Source organism: Drosophila willistoni, chromosome 3R (genome assembly GCF_018902025.1).
Source record: "Drosophila willistoni isolate 14030-0811.24 chromosome 3R, UCI_dwil_1.1, whole genome shotgun sequence".
Lineage (NCBI taxonomy): Eukaryota > Metazoa > Arthropoda > Insecta > Diptera > Drosophilidae > Drosophila > Drosophila willistoni.
In genome coordinates, this window is record NC_061086.1 from 13,991,029 (window position 1) to 14,005,579 (window position 14,551).

Consider the following 14,551-nt stretch of genomic DNA (forward strand, 5'->3'; position numbering starts at 1 on the left):
TATGAGAATATATTTATTCAAAGCAAGTTAGCTTAACTTATAAGCAATTACAAAAGATAAGAAAAATATGAAAAAATTAATCATATTTTACCATATTAATGACCAAGAATTTACAAAATTCGTCATCTTTCTTAAGATTAACACCAATCGATATGAACAAGCTGTACACTTTTCGAACCACACCCAAAATACAAATGCTTATAGTTCCATAAATTATAAATTTGAATTTTAGACCTGAAATCTAAAGTCTGCTCAAGTTCTAATTCTCTACTTGTTATTTAAGTGCCATTATCCAATGGCTCGTTCATATTTTAATATTTTTTTGAATTTCTTCAAAATTATATTTATTATTTCAATAGTAAATATACATGTGTATATAATGTGTTATAGTATACATACACCATTTAAAATGTAATATTTTAAACAGAAGCTTACTAATGCCTACTTGACTGTTTCTTCTTTTTATTACATTTGCTTAGTGTTGTCACTTAATATTTTCAACGTATGTTACGCAAATCAGACTACAGTGGCCTTCATATTTGATTTTCGAGAGTGATAATTACACACACTGAAGATTGTAAATTAAAAATATATATATATATCGCAATCAAAATAAAAGTTAAATTCCAAAATTGGGAATGGATGTGGCTGGGATAGACTTAATAACGAGAGAGGGGGTGGCCAAAATTAATTAATTTAATCAGGCTACAAAAAAAAAATTAACGTTCAAGAATATAAGACCAAGTGATGGTGCTCCTTTTAACTGTTTAATCATCTTCCTTCTTAAACAAATCCAAAGTTTTTGGATTTAATGGCCATTAGCATTTTACTACGTAAAATGGATTTGCTGGAGTATAAGGGTATGTACAACCGAGATATACAAGTATTTGCAGTTGGAAGATGGGAGTCATCCGCGGGGCGTATAGTTACAGATGGTAATGGTTGGAATCCCTCCTCAGATGCTGGCAAAGCAGGTGAACCAGTCCAGAAATATACCTTTAAAATAAATTTATAACAAATAAATTAAAAGAAATATTAACAAAAAAGAAGAAGTTGCAAAATGACATACCAAGTCTTGGCGCTCCAATGTGTTCATTTTTTCAATTATACTCCAAAACCATCTCTTAAACTTTAAGAGTTTATCTGGACCCTCACTAGATTCATCATTAAATGTCGTATACGAAATTAATGTTGAAACATTAATATCGCCAACGCCATTTAATAAAAGTCGCAGGTCCTCAGCTGTTAAACTGTTCATACAATTATCTGGGAGAACATCGAAAACTCCATCTTTCAATGCCTGTAAAAAAAAGTTGGTTATGTTATCAATAAAATCATTGATAAATCTAACTATGTATATTTTACCTCAAGGGCCTTTTCTTGTGATTTGATCAGCCTATACTCTGTGTAACGTCTTATATACTCAAATATATTACTTGATGTAACGCCTACATCTCGTCCTCCAGGGATTAACTCTCGATTACCACAACCTTCTTCCTTCATTAGATCAATACTAAGAATAAAATAAAAAGTTTTAAATAAATGGAATGATATCTTTAAACTTTGCCATTCCGTTTACTTACACAAAACACATATCCATTCGATTTATATTTTCTTCACCTTCTTTCGTTTGGGCGTTTTGTATTATTTGTCTAAATGATTCGTAGAGAACTGGATCAAAGAAGGCCAAGTCGTGGAACTTTATTTTACGACCAAGTATATATTTAAGAACATGCCTCTGTAGGAAAAGTGGCAGTAGTTCGTTTTGAAGAAGGCAGAGCCCAATGAGTCTAAAAGAAATCAAATGACAAATTATATATCTTGTTATTTTAGTTTTGGTTTTTTGTTTTAATTCACCTTCCAATATTCCTAAATGCGTTAATTCGTTCAAACGAAGCGAAACCCTGACGTGGTGTATAAAAGCCGCGTTTACCAGGCGAGTAGAACAGCGGTTCATTGTCATCTTCGACTGGCTCCACCAAGACGACGGATTTTTTCGGCTGGCTTTGCGACGGTTCCGACTTTTGCTTAAAATTGATTATTTCAATAGCTTCATTTACTTTTTGACGCAACGTTTCATCTGATGACAACACAGATAATAGTTGAGGTGTTGGTATCTCCAGAAGCATTCCAGTTATTTTAGGCGCATGTGTTTGGTTTATTGAGTGGATCTAAAAAATGAAGGATTTTAGTTGAATTGACTTGAGCTTATTTGAGTTCACCCACCTTCGGATAAAGACGCTCTCCGAGTTGTTGCAAATGCACGGACAAATGGTCATTTGCACCCTCCGCCGCTCCGGTGTTATCTAAAATTAAAGCGGGTAAAGCATTAGTTACTGTTTATGGGACGAGTCTATACTGTAATAATTACCTGTAGAGGCTGAAGGGATGTACGGTCTGGCATCGAAATTGAGGGCTTTTCGTTCACGAGCCGTACGCCATAGGATTTTGCTTCCGGTACCGCGTCTTTGCATAGTGGGAGGGTCTCGACTAGACCCAGATACGGTTCTGCTACGCAATATGCTTGAGAATGGCACACCGTATTTACTATGATTGGTTCCCACTTGAACAGATTCTAGATTTGGCATTTTTGCGCTGGCCAACAAGGCCTCTGCAATGGAAGTGTAAAAGCTGCGAGCCACACCAGAGCCCTCTCCGGGCTCATCTTTGAACGTTACTTTAACTCTATTGAACGTAATGGGAGGTTGGGCACGACGACTTTGGTTACCAAATTGTGTATTCAGTTCTTTAAATGTTTGAATAATCAAACTCTCACGATTGCGCTCAAGTTTACACAATACAAGATCACGTTGCTGTCCATTGCGCAATTTTTCCATGTGTCTTCGAAAACGAATTTCCTTAACAGGAAAACCTCGCAGCTCTGGTAGTACAGAACCGTGTTCCATTCCAACATCGTCCATGAAGACACGTCCAAAGAGATCTAGAGCCAATTTCCAACGGCTTAACAAGAAATTCCATGACGGTAATTCATTGAAATTGCTCGTAAAGAACAAGGAACCTCGCAAGGGAAACAAAACTGGTTGCGAGGTGGAAGTCTTTGGCCGACTGTTCTCACAACGGACTTCGTCTGTAATCATGGCTGAATTCGAAGTGGATTTACTTTCGGAATCTTCCGATTTCAAACCCGATGCTCCAGCCCTCACTATAACGCTACGAACTGGCGACGGAGAGGTTAATGCAAATGCGGAATCTGCTTCACCCATTCCGATACGAGATAAAACTTTGTTGGGTGCAATAATCACTTCTGGTCGTGTTGCCATTATCACATCCGCTGCTCTACTAGTGCCCGCTACACCAGACGATTGATCTGTATCGTCCGTATCCATGGGTTCAAGTTTCTCGAATTTGGTGCTGAGATTGCCTAAAATAGAACCAAAGAATATATAGCTCCAAACATCATACTCATTTTGATTAATATTTAATATTACCTTTATGCGATTTTGAATCATCCAAGCACTGTTTCTTCTTTAGTTGTACATAAATATTGGAATCCACAGAGCTATCTCTATCTGTTTTATATGAAGTGTTTGCATCGGCAGATTTATTGGAAGACTCTGCTTTTAATGATTCCGCTGCGATTCGTTCCGTTGCCTGTTGACTTGTGCTGGGCTCACTGTCTATCGCATCAGCTCTTAAGAAATTGGAGAATCCTAACCGTGTTGGAGGATGGTTAATTGAATTGTGAGTTGACTGATTGTTGCTGTTGGCACTGTTGCTATCACCAGTTATGCTAGTAAGTAAGGGTAGATTAGCAAACAGCTCCTGACGCTTTGAAGTGGGCTGCAGCAAATGTGGTTTATCGGCAAGTGGCATTGCCATGTCAAGCGGCATATCAAATCCATCCGGAGCAGAGCAACCCAAGCTTAGTGTTGACTCAGATCTGGTAAAGAACGCATGTCTGCGCGAACTAGAGTTGTTGGACGTCAGCGCACTTGCAGACAGTTGCCCATCGGCTGTCGAGGACTCTTCTATATTGGAGAGCTCATCGTCGGTATCCTCATTCTCGGCCATTGGCGATAAATTGTTTACGCGACCCGATATAGTTTCGGTCTTGTCATAGAATCCTGTATCATTTCGCATATAGTAGACAAATGCATCCAGAACATAAGCAATATGGCGAAGTGCTGTTATGTCCAGTACTGGAAGTGCATCCCTATGTTCCGATGTGTGCGATCGCATAAGAGACAGGCAATATGTGAAAAAATCACGACGAGAATTTGAGCCTACAAAAGGGCAAAAGTATTTATTATCTAGTTAACAAAAGCAGGCAACACAATCCTTACCCATTACATTAACGCCCACAGACGCCGAAGATGTCGCAGGTGTTTGGCTAGTAGAAGCTTGAGCACTAAGATTTAGCGGATGCAAGGGATGGGTGGGATCCGTATAGTTTGTCAAATAGGCACCAAACTTTAACTGTGCCTCGGTGCCATCCATTACAGTAAACATCCAGTCCCAAGTGGCTCGCAAACGTCTTTCGACAAATATCTACAAAACACAAAATGGAATTCATTTCAATGATCAATACTTGTTGAACGAAATGTTCATTCGTTCATTGACACTCACTTGAACTGCAATTGCCTCGTCATTTTGGATTTTTAATGAAGTTTCAATGTCATTAGCTATATTGTAGGACAGAATGCTTAACAGCTCTGATATTTGACGAATAGTAATACCAAATGCCCTTGCCAAATTGCTTGCAGTGGTGGCCATAGTCTGTGGTTCGGCAGATGGTGTTGTCACCGCCGTTGTGGCTGGCACGGTCGAGCGACGCAACGCCATTGGATCGATGAAAACCAAATTGGAACCTGTTGGCACGCGAACCGAGGAGCGAGCAGTGTCACGGCTTCTGATGGCCCATTGCATTGTTTGTGGGGCTAGATCACTACGTGTGTTGGCATTGGAACTACGCCTTTCCAGTTGTTGATCAATAAAACTTATCTCATCCGAATGATCATCAGATTCACCATCTTCGGAGCCGTCTTCCTCTTGCGCCGATGAATCTCCTGATTCGTCTTCCAAAAACAAAACGCCTATGTCTTAAAACAAAATACATTTAATATTAATTTTCTTACCAAAGCTCTAGACAATGGGTAATAATTCTCACCTGTTTCTGAGCCCACAGTTGCTCCTGTCTGAACGCTGCGCTGTGCATCCTGGTTACTTTGGTTGTCATCTGAATCTGATTCAGTTTCGGCATCATTAAAAGTAAAATCATTATCGCTTTCATCATCCTGAAGGCCATCCTCGTTGCGTTGGTTCTCAATCATATCATCATCTTGACCATGAGAATTACTTTCCCTATTTGTGACTTCCTCGGATTCTGATGCATCTCTCAAGCCTATAACCAAATAGATGAGAAAAATACTTTTTTGTCTTGTCTAATTGAAACTCACCATCCATGGCAACAACTTCGTAGTTTTGCTGGATATTAAAGCTAGAGCTTTGATCATTGCTAGCCTCGTGGCCCACTATTTGGTCAGATGAGGGCTCCACATTGGAAGGCGCCAATGGCTCGACACTGAATAATTCATCAGAGTTCTAGAAGAAAAATGTATTTTCAGTAACTAAGAAGATTCCAACTATATATATATATAACTTATTTACTTACATCTAAATTGGATGATGACATGGCAAATGGCGCCGTTGGCCGCACCACACCCAGTCGTACTGGGGCAATCAGTGCTTCCGATACCTCACACAACTCCTCGATGGAAATTTTATGGAGAGTTTGGAATACTTTTACACAACTCTGCACATATTTGTTGCATGATGTATGTGTTTTGCGTTTCTCCGGATTGGGCTGTTTCTCCAAATTAAATATGACAAACACTCGAGCTACGGAACGAACAAAACGTCGTGCCACTTCCTCGGCTTCCTTGCAACGATTGGCAACACCGCCGTTCTGCAGTTCTCTCACCAATGTCAGAAGCAATGTATCCAAATGGTCACCCGTACACTTAACAATCAGATTATGGGTGAATTTATCGAGCAGTGTAGAACCATGTTGGGTTTGAATGAAGGTATTAAAGTTGTCTGGACTGGAGCTATCAGAAACATTACCAGCAGGTGGTGGATTTTGTACATTTGTTGCTGGATCCGTTTTCTCCGCTCCGCTCATTATCATAGATCGTACGGCACTCCAGTCGATTAAGAGACGCTCGAGAGCTTTTCTTGCAAACTTTGGTGGCTCGAGATCATGGTCCGGCATGTCGTTGTCCATGTCAATGGAGGATGATTTCCGATTCGATATTGTCGCATTGGTGCCATTTGTGCTAGTCGCTGCATTGCTCACGTTTCGAACTCGAACACTGAAACGATATTGACGCTGTTCGACTATTTGCCTACCCACGGTTTGGATAAGGAATAGCAATATGGATTCGCCCTTCGAATTGAATTTTGTCACCAAATCGGTACTGGATACAAGTTTGCAAAGTAGAGCAAAGCGCTTGGTGAGGTTTCCAGCGATTAGGGCCTTACATTTACATTTCTCCCAGCAATCACAATAGGCTGTGGGCGCTGTGCGTTTCAGCTTACAGTCGTGTCCCTTGTGGCACACGCGAGCGCATTCCGTGCAACAGCAGAGGGATCCAGTTAGGCCACATGTTTTACATTCAAAAATATTTTGATTTATATGATCGGCACCGGTCCACGTGAATGAGCATGTGTCATTGTAGCATATCACATGGAGTGGAGACTGATCAGCTGGCGATCCACTAGGGAATATCATAGCGTCTTTAAGTTGCGAGTCTTGTTCGGCCAGCATAAGAATTGTATTTAATAGTATGATTCCGGCCTCATATGCGCGGCATGAAACCGCCAACATGAATGCCGTTTGTCCCTGCGCATCCTTGGCGCTAAGCATTTGCGAGAGGTAAGGCCTAAGAGCTGGGCTAGCGCACATTTGCTGTAGTATAAGAATCGCATGCTCGCGTCGTTGTAATAGGTCAAATGTGTAGTTTGGAGTTCCCAATTTAATATTGGATAACATGGTCCCTTGAGATGTTGACGGAATTATCTTGTTAATATCATCCTCAATGGTATCCGATACGTTTTGTCGGACATTCTGTTCGGTAGTGCTTAGATTGCTGGCTGAAGGCGCATCCACAGGCCATGGAATATATGCATGATCGTCGTTAGCTGCTGCCGCTGCTGCTGCTGCCGGTGGTTGATTACTGCCACCACTTTGCTCCGGTTGCTCCGAATTTATTAGGCGATGCATCATATCGCGCAGACTCATGCGATTATCTCTGTTCAATGAGACAGATGGTGGGACGGCTGCTGATGCAACAGCCGAAGAACTTATACCAGCAGAAACTGCAGCAAAGCTGGAACTATCATTGCTCCCACCTGCGCCGCCTCCGAAAGCGCTGCCGCCGGCATAGGATGATGCTGTCGTTGAAGTGGCCCCGCCAGAACGTGTTGCCGAAATGCCAACTGGGAGGGTTTTCTTCTCAGCAGTAGCGCTAGCACCAGTAGAGGCTTCAGTTTGATTCAATTCCTTGTTCGATGTAGGCGCACACATAATGACACAGGCATGGAATATGTTGCGACCTCCATCACAACGTTCCTCGACAACCGACACCGTGTCATTGCGATCTTCCTTCTCGAGTCGTGTGAGAGCAGCAAAGCTATTCTTCACATCACAACGCAAAATGTGGGGCATAAGTTTTTGTGTATCAAAAAGCAGGGCTGTCATGCAGACTTTTGACTTGAGATTGACACAGGAAACTGACGGGGGCAATGAAATAGTGGCCATGGTCACCGATTTAACTGGAGGTAAATCAAACCATTGAGGATCTTTGATAGATCCAATGCAGTCTTTGGCCATTGGATAAAGAGCTCCGTTGCCATCTCTTAGCACAATTGTGCTAGTGTTTCCACTGCAGTCGTTGTTGCATGTCATTAAAATGTTGGAAGGCGATGCGCCTATAAATGAGGCACAGTCCGTGGGAAATTGGCAGTTTTGCTCTTGCTTGCTATTATACAGGTTGTACAGGCTATAATGAACTTTACCCAGTACTTTCTTTATAACGTGAATGCCACGCATGTCTACAGCTACAGTTAGCAGCTGGGCGCCAGTTGCATCAGAGCCAATATTAATTTTCTTGGGCTGTTTTTGCAGCCAATCTGGTCCTCGTGTCGAAGTAGCTGTTCTAAAGATTTGCACATCTTCGCGTCGGAGCAAACGGCACTGTTGCCAGTCATCTTCTTTACCCTCCTCTTTCGGCCCAGGATTGGGGTTACAAGTTCCAGTTAATGCTGGAAACCGCACGGCCACAAAGTCACCATCAACCTTGAGAACTTTGCCTATCGGTCCAACTTTGTCTTCGACAAAGACAACGTCTTTTAGTTGCCACAGATCTTCGTCCTTCCTGCCCTCTTGGGTACTATTGTTCTCTTCTTTAGTTGTCATTCGTTTGGTGCGCTTATGGGATGTAACACTGCCGGTATCACTGCATGTACTTGATGCGGGCGACGGAGGTGGCGGCATGTCAATACGATCAGTGGATTCCTTGCTATTGGTTGAGCTCAATTGTGCACTCTTACCGGTACTGGTGCTCTGCACAACTGTGGCCTTAGCATTGTCTTTATCGGCCAGGGTGCCATGGTTATTCGCTATACTGCCAGGCGCTTGTCCTTTGTCTACCACCGAACTTGTGCCAATATTTAGAATTTTCATTCGACACATGTCTGTGAAATCCCACACAGAGTTCAACAGTTGACCAACCTTGGGAACACCATTGTTGCATGTGAAACCAATCGATCCGGTTTGATAAATGGGACACTTTTTCATTATCACTTGTGTTCCCACATTTATATCGGCAGCGACTACTTTGAATGGCTTTTTCGTCTTTGTCCGGAACTTATCCCACAAAAATCGACGTTGATCAAATGGCAAAACGCCCCACCAATATATGTTATTGTTCTCCGTCCTCACCGCAGTGTACAACGAGCAAACATGAATTGTTGAAATGGGGTCCATAATGAATTCATTGAAAGCACAAACGGAATGTTCCAATTTAGCTCCCAGATATCCTAGTTGTTCGTCCATCCAAGTAGCAACACGATTCGTTTCAGTCACAACGGAACATCGAATAAAATTGGCGGATATCAGCTGAACGCCTTCATTTATGTTTAACGCCACGGTTTTTGGATGATAAACATTGTCAACCTGAAATTTGCGACACCACAATGTTAGTGAATGTATTTTGGTAAAAATTCTCATACTCACTTCTGATTTATATGGTTCGGGTTCTGACCAACGCCATTGATGCAATTCTCCGTTTTCAGAGAGTGCGATAAATTCAGAATACAGAGCTCCAATTGTTTTAAATCTAATGGAGCCCTTATCAGGCCACGGCTGCAGTTCCTCTGATATCCAAATGGGAGATAACATCGAGGATGGTTCTTTCTTTTTCGCGTCTAAAAAAAAAATTATGTTTGTCATTATCATAAAAAGAAAATATTCAAAATTTTTATAGCATTACCAGCATCTTTCTCCCAGGTATAATCGTCTTTACTTATCCAGCGACGTGGTCCATAATACTGGCGATCCCGCCACCGACTAAATGCCTCTCGGTCAGCATTGACAGATGATATTTGTGCTGACAAAGTACTGCTACCAGCAAGAACCCCTGTTGATGATGTCGAATTGCGATTCGATTGGTTATTATCTGCGCTGTTAGAATTAGCATTACTTCGTTCACTTCGTATGCGGTCAAACAGCAAACTAGAAATATATGTTTAGAAAATTCAAGATATTAAATCGAAAATAAAATTTAAGAACAATATTCTTATACACAATGTAAATAATAGGAGTTTATCCCGCTATTAGTTTAGTATTAGAACTTACTTTCGAATACTTGAATAATTGCTGAATATTTCTTCTGAAAAAAGGCCGTCTGATGGATCGATAATAACGCTGTTATTATCACCAGTAAAACCATTATCCAATAACGAAATTAGATCCTCAGGCACATAATTGTCACCACCCTCTTCGGTGTCCTCAGCTTCTTCATCATCGCGAGAAAGCAGATTGTTGACAGCTAAGTTTACATCTAAATTGGTGCGCTAAAAAAATATAAACAAATCTATTAGGATTCGTCTTTTGTGTATGTACGTAGACCTTGTACTCACTTGTAGTTCCCTAATGATAAGATTTCTACTCTTGCCTTGCAGAACTACTTCTGCTTGGGATATAAGCTCCTCCGGCACATATGTTGCTGGTACTGTAACCAACGGTCTACTTGAGGTGCTGCCGCCAATTATGACACCGGTGCTTCGTGATCCAGAACCCTGGCCACTTGAGCTGGATCTTCCGGTTGCACGCAAAAGGCGTGCTCTAGACCGAGCCATTGGTCGGGTGGATGACGAAGGGGCCTTTGGTGCTTGGCTAGTTCCAGCTCCACCCGTTGTTGCACTTTAAAGGACAGCACACAATTAACTATAGACTACAACCGACAAATTTTGCAACATACCACTTATTGTCCGATTTAGTCAAATCAAGTTTCTCCGTATTAATGGAAAACGACACCCGGAATGCCTTGCCATCTTCAAGAAGTACACCAATATGGTTAGGCCCAATGACCACTTCTCTCACAGGGATTTTAAGTTGCTCGAATATACGATGAGTTCCATAACCAAATCGGTTAACTTTTTCCGAGACTTCTCTTATTCTAGAAAAAAGCGGTTACAAGTTGTATTATTAAAAAAGAAAATAAAAATGATATGGGAGGAAACCAAACATCAATCGAATTAACAAAACCGTACATCATGAACATTCTTGCATGCATACATACATACATACATATATACAAACACCGCATTCGCAAATGTCCGCCGCTCATATCCATGTGCATGCAAACACACGTTTCAGCTTATATACATACGTATGTATGTATGGAGGTATATATACGCATGCACGTACATACATATGTACAACATTCTGTTAATGTGTAAGGATTACGGAAATGCCTTACATACAGACATATGCATGATTAACCAATTGTTAATAATATAATTATACATATAGACATTTATAGTTAGGTATGTAAAGATGTACATATATATGTGTATGACCATATATTCGACAGATACATACATGCAGTCATACATACTATGTATGTATGTATGTATGTCAGATATATGCTTGTGTTTGTAGGTAATTAAAAACTATTGCTTTATGCATGGCTTATCTGTGTAACTATACACAATAAAACAAATGAAAATGTAAAGTCAACGCCATCTAATTTAAAATGGTCAGAAACTTCCTTTCAATTATGTCTTAAATTTTGCACATTTTGTAGTACCGTATGCAAGTGTCTCTCTTCTTTCTTGTACATAGATACGTATAAATGTGCTTACATACATACATATGTACACATGTGCATATGACCGAATCTATATGTACTTTCATTATTTTACTATGTTTTACCTTTCTATGAACTGCTCGTCAGAGCCCGGTAAAGGTTGCAATACAAATTGCATAGAAACCATCTCAATATATTTTATTTATACATTTACAAAACACTAAGATTCCTTTCTTCAATTTTGATTCCCAAGAACTGACAGAATATTCCAAGCGATTTAGCAAAAACGAGCAATTGTCTATCGATAAGTGGCAGCAGCGCCATTCGTGCCGCTCTCACGGTTGCAAATGTCAGTTATCATTCGAATGTCAGTACACATGGGCGAAAACGAAACATTTCCACTGTCATGAGTCATCCTGTAGCAGCGTTCTTGTTTTGCATCAACGCATTACCATTGGCGAAGAATTTATGTTGTTAAAGTAAAACCAGTGAGAATAATAAAGACTACTTACAAAAGTATAAGGCTGTCAAAAATATGTCTAATTTTTTATAAAGCTTTATCACTTGGCAAAATTCAATCAATTATAAATGGCTGTCAAAAATATGTCTAATTTTACAAGTTTTATAAAGCTTTATCACTTGGCAAAATTCAAACAATTATAAATGACAAGGCTTTGTGCAGTCGATTTATTTATTGGTCACTATCCGTGACTATAGCGCAATTGTTGAAAACGAAATAGTGTAGTGTAATAGTTGAAACTACAGTTGGACTTGAGTTTGTTCACGATAAACGTTTGTAGAACTAAGAAACATTTGTTTGTGGATTAATTTAAATTTCAAGTAAGAAATACATGGAAATTTAGCTCTCGGTTTACCGGGTTTTTCGATTTTCCGTGATGGATCGGGTCCCGACCTTTCCGGATAGTCGGGGTCCAACTGTAGTTCCAACATAAATTGGCTGGTTCGATTAATTCTTTATCGATATCAACACCATATCCGGCCATGGTGAAATTGCAATTGTGCGTCATTTTTTTTCATCTAAACGTTTAGGTCACAAGTTTTGAGGAAATAAGAGTAATTTGTTTTAAAATAGCTGTAGCATCTTATACTTCTGAAAAGGTAAAGTAAAAGGATCTATAGAAAAAAGAGTACATAATAGCAACCATTTTACCTGCTTGCAAATTCAACAAACCGTACAAAAAATTTCACAAAATGGAGGATATCAAGAAATTGCTGAATCAAAGCAATATTGATATAAGCAGCAGCTCGGACAGTGAGAATGACAATGACTGTGAAATATCAATTGGAATGCGTAAGTCTAACCGTGATGTCGAATTACCCAAGGAAACTTCAAAGGGAAATCGCAAAAGTGGAGTTGCTCGACTTCCAACCAGACGGCCCGACCCCAATGTCTACAATAGAAACGCTTTGCTTGCACGAGAGAATCGCCGAAAAAAGAAAGCTTACCTTGAGGCTGTTGAAAAAGAACTTGAAGAAACGCGTATCACTAACAAATCTTTGGTTAAGGCCCTAAAGAAACAATCCAAAATGTGTCGTAAGCTCCAAAAGGAGAACCAACTCTTAAAAATCACATTGGGAAACCAAAAGACACCGCTAGCATCTTTTCGCTGCATTTCGCCAGTGGGATCCCTTGGATCTTATTCACATTATTCCAGCAGCGGTAGCAGCACCTTTGAACCAGACGCTGCCCACCCACAGAAGGAAGAGAGTGTCAACAACAATGGTAGTGTAGTCCAACAGCAAATAGAGAGCCCATCTTCATCGTGGAGTAATTTTTGCGATGCATTTTTCACAGATTATCAACCAACTTCAGCCTACGACAACACATGGAACGAGATTTTAAATGAAAACTGCTTCCAGTTTATGAATAAAGAATCTCCAAGTGCAGAGGAAGATACGGATAATGATATCTGTGGCATTAACGAGGATCACAGCTACTTTAAAGGCTGTTTGTCTTCTGCACCAAATGACAGCACTGAGCTGTGCCTGCACATTACATCAGGACGGATTTCTTCGCTAGATGGTGGCCCAATCTCGCCACAATGGAGCGCTAGCGGCACGCCCCCAGTTCAGTTGTTGCAAGACGACGATGTCATGGATGATGACACAACAACTGCGTGGATAAAAAGTCTGTAATTTATTGTTATTTATTGTTTAGATTAAGAGATAATTCCTGCATTTGCACATTTTTGCTGTAAATCGATTTAATTCTTTCCATTTTTTCATTAAGAAATTATTACATCCTTGAGTTAGCTGAAGATGTGTTATGGAGCTTATGATAGAATCTTTATGCAGTGGATCACAACTGTGGGTTTTGACATAATGAAACTGATACTTTTTTTGTTCATATTTCAGAGCTGTTTGGAAAAATGCGCTGGATTGTTATATTAATAACGTGCATGGTTCCTAAGTTCACTAAAAAGGTGGGTTTTTTTGTTTGGTTTTGCAGTTATTTGTTTATACTAAGAATAAAAACTGCAATTGCTCAATGTTTATTTGAACGTGATTCACATAGTTGTTGTCCCACTTTTTCAGTTGCGACCAACACCTGCGGCGATCCTAAGATATCTTGAAACGTGTTGTTCATCATGTTGTTGTGATGATGGATTTTTGATAAGTATCAAATTTCAGTGGGAATACCTCTCTGCAAAGAGACGTTTCCAACATGGTTTTAAAACATTTATAAGTTTAAATTATACCTAATTGGGATTATTTCTCCATATCTTAAGTGATTTTGAAATTCGTTTGAAGTTTATATCGTTTGGATAAGTATCAGCCATATAAATCGTGCGTTCGACATTTGTCTCAGGGACCAAAACAAAACCCGGTACGTACTTCTATCATAACTCCAAAATATCTTCCTTTTTTTTTGTTAAGTATTTGATGATGACACTTTGAATTGAATCAAATGGAAAGAATTATCGAAATATTATTTTTGAATATATAAGTTAAACTTTAAATATGATTGTCTAAGTGTATACTGTTAATATGAAATATATTCTGATTCATATAGAATATTAATAATAAAAACTAAACTATTACAAAATGTAACTTTGTGTTTCTATTTTCTCTTAAGGATTTGGTATTGTTCCTGCAGTGTGGGTAAGGTAAAAACAAGGATATGAAACTTTTTTTAAGAATTAGCAAAAATAAAGAAACGTTTCAAGATATTTATCACTCAAGAAATGTTTACTATT

General features: G+C 39.7%; 2 protein-coding genes across 3 annotated transcripts; one reads left to right on the top strand and one right to left on the bottom strand.

Moving 5' to 3' along the window:
- Window positions 1-575: 575 nt before the first annotated feature.
- LOC6650847 (E3 ubiquitin-protein ligase hyd) lies at window positions 576-11,625 on the bottom strand. Its single transcript, XM_002073862.4, has 19 exons — window positions 11,459-11,625; window positions 10,503-10,700; window positions 10,162-10,444; window positions 9,878-10,095; window positions 9,513-9,754; window positions 9,257-9,447; window positions 5,633-9,196; window positions 5,418-5,562; window positions 5,129-5,362; window positions 4,588-5,060; window positions 4,305-4,509; window positions 3,450-4,244; window positions 2,372-3,382; window positions 2,227-2,306; window positions 1,858-2,171; window positions 1,584-1,790; window positions 1,366-1,513; window positions 1,070-1,300; window positions 576-996 (listed from the first exon to the last, which is right to left on the bottom strand). Exons 1-19 carry the CDS (start codon window positions 11,518-11,520, stop codon window positions 784-786), a joined length of 8,814 nt encoding a protein of 2,937 aa, XP_002073898.2. The 5' UTR covers window positions 11,521-11,625; the 3' UTR covers window positions 576-783.
- Window positions 11,626-12,339: 714 nt separating this feature from the next.
- Window positions 12,340-14,405, top strand: LOC6650848. Of its 2 annotated transcripts, XR_006954709.1 has the most exons (3): window positions 12,340-13,077; window positions 13,150-13,777; window positions 13,890-14,405. XR_006954709.1 is itself a non-coding variant. In XM_047012046.1 (2 exons), the coding sequence occupies exons 1-2, from the start codon at window positions 12,546-12,548 to the stop codon at window positions 13,488-13,490; spliced, it is 873 nt and encodes a 290-aa protein (XP_046868002.1). In that variant the 5' UTR covers window positions 12,340-12,545; the 3' UTR covers window positions 13,491-14,405. The 2 variants fall into 2 exon arrangements, 1 of the variants encoding a protein (XP_046868002.1); XM_047012046.1 differs by having other exon boundaries at window positions 13,150-14,405.
- The last annotated feature ends 146 nt before the right edge of the window (window positions 14,406-14,551 follow it).

Bases quoted from the DNA above. Each gene is read 5' to 3' on its own strand.
- LOC6650847 (XM_002073862.4), bottom strand. From the start codon at position 11,520: ATGGTTTCTATGCAATTTGTATTGCAACCTTTACCGGGCTCTGACGAG. The intron at 10,701-11,458 runs GTAAAACATAGT...GCTTTTTTCTAG, and splicing joins GACGAGCAGTTCATAGAAAG to AATAAGAGAAGTCTCGGAAA. The intron at 5,061-5,128 runs GTGAGAATTATT...TTTTGTTTTAAG, and splicing joins AACTGTGGGCTCAGAAACAG to ACATAGGCGTTTTGTTTTTG.
- LOC6650848 (XM_047012046.1), top strand. From the start codon at position 12,546: ATGGAGGATATCAAGAAATTGCTGAATCAAAGCAATATTGATATAAGC. The intron at 13,078-13,149 runs GTAGTGTAGTCC...CATTTTTCACAG, and splicing joins AGAGAGTGTCAACAACAATG to ATTATCAACCAACTTCAGCC.